Source organism: Pristis pectinata, chromosome 11 (genome assembly GCF_009764475.1).
Source record: "Pristis pectinata isolate sPriPec2 chromosome 11, sPriPec2.1.pri, whole genome shotgun sequence".
Taxonomy (NCBI): Eukaryota; Metazoa; Chordata; class Chondrichthyes; order Rhinopristiformes; family Pristidae; genus Pristis; species Pristis pectinata.
In genome coordinates, this window is record NC_067415.1 from 975,271 (window position 1) to 984,476 (window position 9,206).

At 54.4% G+C, this 9,206-nt stretch overlaps 1 protein-coding gene across 5 annotated transcripts in view; it reads right to left on the reverse strand.

Moving 5' to 3' along the window:
* apbb1 (amyloid beta (A4) precursor protein-binding, family B, member 1 (Fe65)) overlaps positions 1-8,802 on the reverse strand; it is a 47,482-nt gene extending 38,680 nt beyond the window's left edge. For 2 of the 5 annotated variants that reach the window (XM_052026454.1, XM_052026453.1), the window contains exon 1: positions 3,551-4,177. In XM_052026454.1, coding sequence (XP_051882414.1) covers positions 3,551-3,688 — 138 coding nt within the window. In that variant the 5' untranslated portion in view covers positions 3,689-4,177. Of the gene's footprint in view, positions 1-3,500; positions 4,178-5,829; positions 5,911-8,781 lie in introns of those variants that run through there. The other 3 variants (XM_052026457.1, XM_052026455.1, XM_052026456.1) reach the window with 3 other exon arrangements.
* Between the last annotated feature and the right edge of the window lie 404 nt (positions 8,803-9,206).

The window sequence follows — 9,206 nt, forward strand, 5'->3', positions numbered from 1 at the left end:
TTTCCAACTGGTCTGTATCCTGCTGAATCCTTTGACAAACTTCCTCACTCAATTTATGTGTTCTCTGCAAACCTACAATTTCATCCAAAATATCTACATCACAAACCACAGAGGTCCCAGCGCTGATCCTTGTGGAACACCACTGGTCACAGACCTCCAGTCAAAGAAATAGCCCTCCACACTACCCTCTGTCAATTCTGGATCGAATCTACACACCCCACAAATGCATACACACATGAAAACACAGAGCCTCACACCCATGGGAAAGGGGGAGAAGATTCAAAGAAGTGAGCTCTGTCATCCCGGAGAGTTTAGGAGAGGGTGAATCTTTGGGCAGGATGTGGAGCGGGGGTGAGGGGGGGGGGAGAGGGGGGGGGGAGCAGTAAGGGTATGACTGCAGGAAAGCCTGGCCCAGATAGATAGTGACCAGCAGACACAGTGTATGCAGGGAATGCTCCCGGAGCCAGGCCCTCTCCCTCGACCCTTTAATCTGAAGAGCAGATTATTATTTAAATGGAGAAAGATTGCAGCATGCTGATGTGCAGAGAGACTTGGGAGAGCTTGTGCATGAATCGCAAAAGGTTGGTTTGCAGGTGCAACAGGTTATCAAGAAGGCAAATGGAACGTTGGCCTTCATTGCTGGAGGGATTGAATTTAAGAGCAGGGAGGTTATGCTGCAACTGTACAGGGTACTGGTGAGGCTGCACCTGGACTACTGGGTGCAGTTCTGGTCTCCTTACTTGAGGAAAGATATACTGGCTTTGGAGGCAGTGCAGAGGAGGTTCACCAGGTTGATCCCAGAGATGAGGGGGTTAGCCTATGAGGAGAGATTGAGTCGCCTGGGACTATACTCGCTGGAATTCAGAAGAATGAGAGGGGATCTTATGGAAACATATAAAATTATGAATGGGATAGATAAAATAGAGACAGGAAGGTTGTTTCCACTGGTAGGTGAGACTAGAACTAGGGGACATGGCCTCAATGTCTGTGGCAGTAGATTTAGAACGGTGATGAGGAGAGACTGCTTTCCCCAGAGAGTAGTGAATCTGTGGAATTCTCTGCCCAGGGAAGCAGTGGAGGCTACCTCATTAAATATATTTAAGACACAATTAAATAGATTTTTGCATAGTAGGGGAATTAAGGGTGATGGGGAAAAAGAAGGTAGGTGGAGCTGAGTCCATGGCCAGATCAGCCATGATGTTATTGAATGGCCTCCTCCTGCTCCTGTTTCCTATGTTTTTATAGTTAAGATGGATGGTCACAGGTTTTTTCCCCCAGATTAAGGGAGCCAGTAAGGAACCTCACTATCCGGGACATGCCCACTTCTCGTTACTACCATCGGGGAGGAGGTACAGGAGCCTGAAGATTTACACTCAACAATTCAGGAACGGCTTCTTCCTCTCCACCATTAGATTTCTGAATGGCCTATGAACACTACCTTGTTATTCCTTTTTCTTTGCACTATTTGTTTTTGTAATTTATAGTAATTTTATGTCTTTGCAGTGTACAGCAGCTGCAAAACAACACATTTCACATCATTTAAGTTGGTGATAATAAATCTGATTCCTATTCTGTCTAGAACTGGAGGGCAAAGGTTTAAGGTGAGAGAAGAAAGATTTATAAGGGATGTGAGGGGCAAGTTTTTTCACACAGAGGGTGGTGGGTGTATGGAACGAGCTGACAGAGGAAGTGGTAGAGGTGGATTTGGACAGGTACAGGGATAGGAATGGTTTCCATGCTGATTGACTCTATCCCATTCACCCATCACTGCACGTGGTCTAGGATCAGCGAGGGGGAAGCTTTGGCGCTGTGACTATCAGGAGCATTAACTGGTCTGCAGATTTGAAGAATCACTGGGAAATCACAGGGGGAAGCCAGTGACAACCACAGCCTTTGCACACAGCAAGATCCCACCAACACTTAAATGTTCTGGTTTATTTTAGTTGGGAGAGAATTGTTGCCAGGACACAGAGTTCATTTGGCACTCCAGGGATGCCTTGATTTAAAAGCTGAGCTAACAAACAATGCAGTGCTCCCTCAGCTCCCCCTCCATCCTGTTAGTGTGACCACATGACCCTCCCTCAGTAGTGCTCCTCTGACAGCGTATGGGTCGATTGGCCGCTGTAAACTGCCGCCAGTGTGGTGTGTGGTAAACCTGGAGGAGTCTATGAGAATGTGTCATAGTCCCAGAGTGGCCCTTCAGCCCACCACACCCATACTGACCTACACCAATCCCATTTGACCACATTAGATGCCTATTCAAGTCTGTCTAAATGTTCCTTAAACGTAGTGGTTCTATCTGATCCCACCACCTCTTGTGGCAGTGCCCTCCAGATATTAACCCCTGTCCCCTCACATCCCCATAAACCTCCTTCCCCTCACAATGGACCTATGCCCCACCATGGGAAAAATATCCTACCTACTGTGAGGAGAATAAAAAATGGGAGTAGTTCAGGATTAATGTAAGTGGGTGTTTGCTGGTGCTTGTGGACTTGCTGGGCAGGGGAGCCACTTCTGTGCTGTACACGTGACTCTCAGGCTATCACCCTCAGCTTTGACAGTGTCAACACCGAGTCAGCATGAGCACTAACCCACAATCCAGTTAGTTTGGTAAGGGAAGAACCAATCAGGGGGGTTCACAGCTGATGCATCAGGTCTGCAATTGGAGAAAACAACATCTGGGTACTTGAAAAATTGACAGCTGCTCCGACAGTGTAGAGGGAGTGAGCTCCGTAACTAACCCATAACATCCAGTCTCAGAGAGAATGCAGGCTACACTCTACATGGAGAGCTGAGCTTTCCAGCTCTGAAGGACAGATGCTGCCTGACCTGCTGAGTGTTTCCAGCAGTTTTGACTTCTTTTTCACATTTCCAGCATCTGGAGTATTTTAATTTTCATTCACTGTAAAGGGATCTTTACTCTGTGTCTAACCTATGCCTTCCCTATTTTGGTATTGTAGGGCAGGCCAGGGCAGAGGGAGTTTGACTGTGCTTAACCCCTTCTGGCCCTATCCTGGGAGTGTGTGACAGGAGTGTAGAGGGAACTTTATTCTCTCCAAAGCAGATGTACCTAAATGAGATTGAATACTGCCTCATTTCCTCCTGTACTAACCCATCCTGGGTGAAACGTTAAAGCAAGGCGCCATCTTCTCTCCTGGGCGATGTGAATGATCACACAGACACTTTCTCAAAGTGTCACAGAATATTAAAGCTGGTGTCAGGGGCAGATATTTACCCTTCTAAATCTCCAGCTGGATTTTAATCCCATTGCTCTTGGTGGGAGCTTGCTGTGTTAAAATGGCTGCCATGAAGTTCACATCCTAACAGAAACCGCAGTTTGAAAGTAAATCTGAGATGGGAAACGTATTATTCTAAACGCACTGTTGTTCGACAGATACACAGTTTGTTCTTACACAAGTCTCGCCTGTCAAAATGTGACAATTAGACTTTAGTCAGAGGCTGCATTTGGCAACACAGGCGCAACACCATCAGTTCCTCACCAGCTGCCATCCTCCGAATCACATCAATAGCAACAGCTCTGTCCACAGACCTGTTCTTCACCCCTGGGGCTCCAGGGGCGATTCTCTGCTCCATCTCTCCCTCTCCGACCCCTCACATCGGCCTGTATCCCTGCTCCAGATAGGAAGCTCCAGTCGCTCACACACAAACACATTCGCAGACACCCCATCCCTCCCGATCAGAGGCGTGAGCTGTCTGCACCTGCTCACTGCTCACTGCTCGCCTTCACGGGGACTGAGAGCTGTGGTGCTGCTCACAGGATCTTCCCCCTCACTCGTTCCAGACTGGAGCAATGGGAAAATCCAAGCACACCCTCCCTGTGTTCCCACAAACTCCTTCCCCTCCACACGTATCAACACCTCTCAGCTCAGCTGACGCCCTCTCTCCTGACTCGGACTGGATTGAGGGGAGGTCTGGGGTAGGAAATGGGGTTTGGAGGATGTGCGGGGGCGAGGGGAGGATGTGCGGGGGCTGGAGTTGCAGGTGGATAGGAGGTGGAGCAGGCTGGGTGGGTGGGTGGAATGGGTGCCAGGGTTTAGAGGGAGGGGAGCTGGTTGGACTGCAGGGCTGAGGGTTGCAGCAGGTGGTGCTGGGTTGGGGATGAAGGGGAGAGGCGTGGAGGGGGGTCGGTTGGGTCAGAATGGGCAGTGGGGCAGGGATGGGGATTTGGGGGATCAGATGTTTGGGGAATGAGATGAAGCTGCGGGCTTGGCACTGGGGGTGGGGATGAGAGTGGGGCAAGGAGGATGTGTGGGATGGGAGAATGGGTGATGGCGAGAAGCTTAAAGGTGGGGGGGTGGGTGGTGAGGTCTGAGGATGGGAGGGGAGGATGGGAGGAGGGAGGGAGGGAGAGAGGGAAGGAAGGATGAGGGGAGGGAAGGAAGGATGAGGGGCGGATATGAGGGGTGGGGCAGGCGGCGCTCCCCTCGAGCAGTGACCTGCACCCTCCCTCACCCCTCCCCTCCCTCCCTCCCCCTCCCTCACCCCTCCCCTCCCTCCCTCCCCCTCCCTCACCCCTCCCCTCCCTCCCTCCCCCTCCCTCACCCCTCCCCTCCCTCCCCCTCCCTCCTCCCCTCCCTCCCCCTCCCTCCTCCCCTCCCTCCCCTCCTCCCTCCCCTCCCTCCCCTCCTCCCCTCCCTCCCTCCCCTCCCTCCCCTCCCTCCCTCCCTCCCCTCCCTCCCTCACCCCCCCCTCCTCCCTCCCTCCCCCCTCCCTCCCCCCCTTCCCCCCTCCCCCCCTCCCCTCCCCTCCCTCCCCCACCCTCTTCCCTCCCCGCCCTCCCCACCTTCCCCAATCCCTCCCCCCCCTCCCCTCCCTCCCCTCCCCTCCCTCCCTCCCTCCCCCCCTCCCCTCCCATCCCCCCCTCCCCTCCCATCCCCTCCCCCCTCCCCTCCCCTCCCTCCCTTCCCCTCCCCTCCCTCCCTCCCTCCCTCCCTTCCCCTCCCTCCCTCCCTCCCTTCCCCTCCCTCCCTCCCTCCCTCCCCTCCCCTCCCTCCCTCCCTCCCCTCCCCTCCCCCTCCCTCCCCTCCCCTCCCCTCCCTCCCTCCCCTCCCTCCCCCCCCTCCCTCCCTCCCCTCCCTCCCCTCCTCTCCTCCCTCCCTCCCCCTCCTCTCCTCCCTCCCTCCCCCTCCTCTCCTCCCTCCCTCCCCTCCTCTCCTCCCTCCCTCCCTCCCCTCCTCCTCCTCCCTCCCTCCCCTCCCCTCCCCTCCCTCCCCTCCCCTCCCCTCCCTCCCATCCCCTCCCCTCCCATCCCTCCCTCCCCCTCCCCTCCCCTTCCCTCCCCTTCCCTTCCCTCCCCTTCCCTTCCCTCCCTCCCTCCCTTCCCTCCCTTCCCTCCCTCCCTCCCTCCCTTCCCCTCCCTCCCTCCCTCCCTCCCTCCCCTCCCCTCCCTCCCCTCCCTCCCCTCCCCTCCCCTCCCCTCCCTCCCCTCCCTCCCCTCCCTCCCCTCCCCTCCCCTCCCTCCCTCCCTCCCCTCCCTCCCCCCCTCCCTCCCTCCCCTCCCTCCCCCTCCTCTCCTCCCTCCCTCCCCCTCCTCTCCTCCCTCCCACCCCCTCCTCTCCTCCCTCCCTCCCCCTCCTCTCCTCCCTCCCTCCCCTCCCCTCCCTCCCTCCCCTCCCCTCCCCTCCCTCCCTCCCCTCCCCTCCCTCCCTCCCTCCCCTCCCCTCCCCTCCCTCCCCCTCCTCTCCTCCCTCCCTCCCCCTCCTCTCCTCCCTCCCTCCCCCTCCTCTCCTCCCTCCCTCCCCCTCCTCTCCTCCCTCCCTCCCCCTCCTCTCCTCCCTCCCTCCCCCTCCTCTCCTCCCTCCCCCTCACCTCTCCCCCTCTCTGTTTATCTTCGGTCCATCTCCGGACGGACACACCTGACGTCAGAGCGTTTCCGGGGGACGGGCAGCGTGTTTCCGGTGCTTCAGGAATTCGGGAATACCGAGACGCCATGTTGGTGAGGGCGCGCCTGCGCAGTGGAAGAGGGGATGAGGGGGATGAGGGGGAGGGGATGAGGGGGAGGGGATGAGGGGGAGGGGATGAGGGGAGATGGAGCGAATGGGAGATGGAGTGAGGAATAGGGGAGATGGAGGGAGAGGGTTTGAGGGAAATGGAGGGAGAATGAGGGTTGAAGGAGGGAGAGGGAATGAGGGAGATGGCAGAATGAGGGGGATGGAGGGAGAATGGAGATGGGATGAGTGGGAGAAGATGGGAGTGAGGGAGGCAAGATGGGATGGAGGGAGTGTGCAAGAGATGGAGGGATGGGGAAGGAGTGGGTGAACGTGTTGGGAGGGAGAGTTGGAGGGAAGAGGGAGTGGACAGAGAAGGAATGAGAGGTGGGAAGGAGAGAATGGGGCAGGGGAGGTGGACTGGGGAATGGTGGGTAGTTGCAAGGCTTTGGTGCAGAGGGCAAGGGATGACCCTGGCGCTACGGACAGTCGGCGCTGTGGGACAGTCGGCGCTACAGACAGTCAGTGCTCTGGGACAGTCGGCGCTACTTGCAGACAGTTGTGAAGGGCAAAGTGAATTCAGTATGAAGCTGGAGTTAATTCCAACAGGTTAACCCCGATGGGCAGGAACGCTGGAAGATGGAGACACCAGAGACTGCAGCTGCTGTCTGCTGGAGGAACTCAGCAGGTCAGGCAGCATATGTGGGGGGGAAGGAACTGTCGATGTTTCTGGTTGAAACCCTACATCGGGAGAGGGGAGAGGGGAGACGGCAGTGAGGTAAGGGGAGTTGTGAGAAAGGAGGGTAGAAGATCCACAGGATTTCCCAAAGCTTCACTCCGATTGTTAAGTGCAGATTCCATTGGCAATGTGGCAGGCAGTGTATAGGTAGGAAGGTGCCACAAACAGCAATGTTGGAATGCCCCAGTGATCTAATTTGGGGATGATGTTTGATGACACAAGGGAGAACTCCCTCATCACCGTGGGATCCTCTACATCCATGCCAAAGGGCAGGGGGAACCACGGTGGAATGTCTCACCCAGAAGGTTGCACACAGCACACCCTCACCCTGATCAAGCAGTGTAGCACACACACCTCCTCAGTACTGCCCTCCCACTGTTGCTGTTCTTTCAGCACTGCCAGTGCAGGGCTGTCTACGTACTGCCCCTCCGACAGTGCAGTGCAGCCTGTGTAACCCGCTCAACAAGGTGGTAATTCCTCAGTTTGCCCTCCAACTGGCGAATACTGCAAACTCTCAGCAGGTCAGGCAATGTTCCCACTGAAACACTGGCCACAGGCACTGCCTGACCTGTTGAGAATTCCCAGTGGTGTTTGCTGATGCAGGTTTGCAGTTCTCTCTCCCATAATACTGACATCCAGATGATAGAACATAGAACAGGACAGCACAATACAGGACCTTCGACCCACAGTGTTATGCCGATCTTCAAACCTCGCCTAAGACTATCTTACCCCTTCCTCCCACATATCCCTCTATTTTAAATTCCTCCATATGTTTATCTAACAATCTCTTGAATTTGACCAACGTATCAGCCTCCACCACTACCCCAGGCAGCACATTCCATGCCCCAACCACTCTCTGGGTAAAAAACCTTCCGCTGATATCTCCCTTGAACTTCCCACCCATTACTTTAAAGCCATGTCCTCTTGTATTGAGTATTGGTGCCCCGGGAAAGAGGCACTGGCTGTCCACTCTATCTATTCCTCTTAATATTTTGTACACCTCCATCATGTCTCCTCTCATCCTCCTTCTCTCCAAAGAGTAAAGCCCTAGCTCCCTTAGTCTCTCATCATAATCCATACTCTCTAAACCAGGCAGCATCCTGGTAAATCTCCTCTGCACCCTCTCCAATGCCTCCACATCCTTCCTATAATGAGGCAACCAGAACTGGACACAGTACTCCAAGTGTGGCCTAACCAGAGTTTTGTAAAGCTGTATCATTACCTCGCGGCTCTTAAACTCGATCCCACAACTTATAAAAGCTAACATCCGATAAGCTTTCTTAACTACCCTATCCACCTGTGAGGCAACTTTCAGTGATCTGTGGACATGAACCCCCAGATCCCTCTGTTCCTCCACACTACCCAGAATCCTGCCATTAACTTTGTACTCTGCCTTGGAGTTTGTCCTTCCAAATTGTACCACCTCACACTTCCCTGGATTGAACTCCATCTGCCACTTGTCAGCCCAGCTCTGCATCCTATCAATATCCCTCTGTAAGTTTCAACAGTCCTCCACACTATCCACAACACCACCAACCTTTGTGTCATCTGCAAACTTGCCAACCCACCCCTCTACCCCCTCATCCAAGTCATTAATAAAAATCACAAAAAGCAGACATCCCAGAACCGATCCTTGTGGGACACCACTAGTCACAGCCCTCCAATCCGAATGCACTCCCTCCACCACAACCCTCTGCTTTCTACAGGCAAGCCAATTCTGAATCCACACGGCCAAGCCTCCCTGGATCCCTTGGCCTCTGACCTTCTGAAGAAGCCTACCATGCGGAACCTTGTCAAACGCCTTACTAAAATCCACGTAGACCACACCTACTGCACTACCTTCATCAATCTGTGACGAAGTACACCCTTCCTACTGCCGAGTTGTGAAATATTTTAAAGAGGTGTCTTCAATAAGAAATGATTGGGATGGGAATGGGGGCTTTTGGAGACTGACGGTGCAAAACCACAGCTGAATCATCATTTGACAGAAGCAGGAGGAAGCCTTTGGCCATTTTCCACCATCAGGCCGACCATCCACGCCACCCCCCTGTTGCCACCTCCTCCCCAGCTCCCTTGATCCCTTTGGCAATGTACCTAATTCATTCCTGAACATCTTCAGTGACTCGGCCTTCACTGCCATGTGTGAGAGAGAATTCCACAGGTTCTCCCCACTGGGCGAGGAAATGTCTCCTGCTCCTCGTTCCCCACATACTGAGGCGATGGTTCAAGGTTCTGCTGACGAGCCATCAGGAGCATCCTCCCTGTGTCTGTTCTGTTCAGTTCCCTAAGCTCCCCTCTGATTCTTCTAGGCACTATATCCTGTAACTTCCACCATGCTTCCCTCTTTGCACCTCTCCGCATGCATTACCACACACTTCCCTGGATTAAATTCCACTTCCCTCATTTCTGACCAGCTGCCCAAACTGTCTGCACCTTCCTGCGGTTTAAAACCTTCCTCTTCACTCTCAATCACTCCGCAACTTTTTCTATCCTCCACAAACTACTTTATCACACCCCGA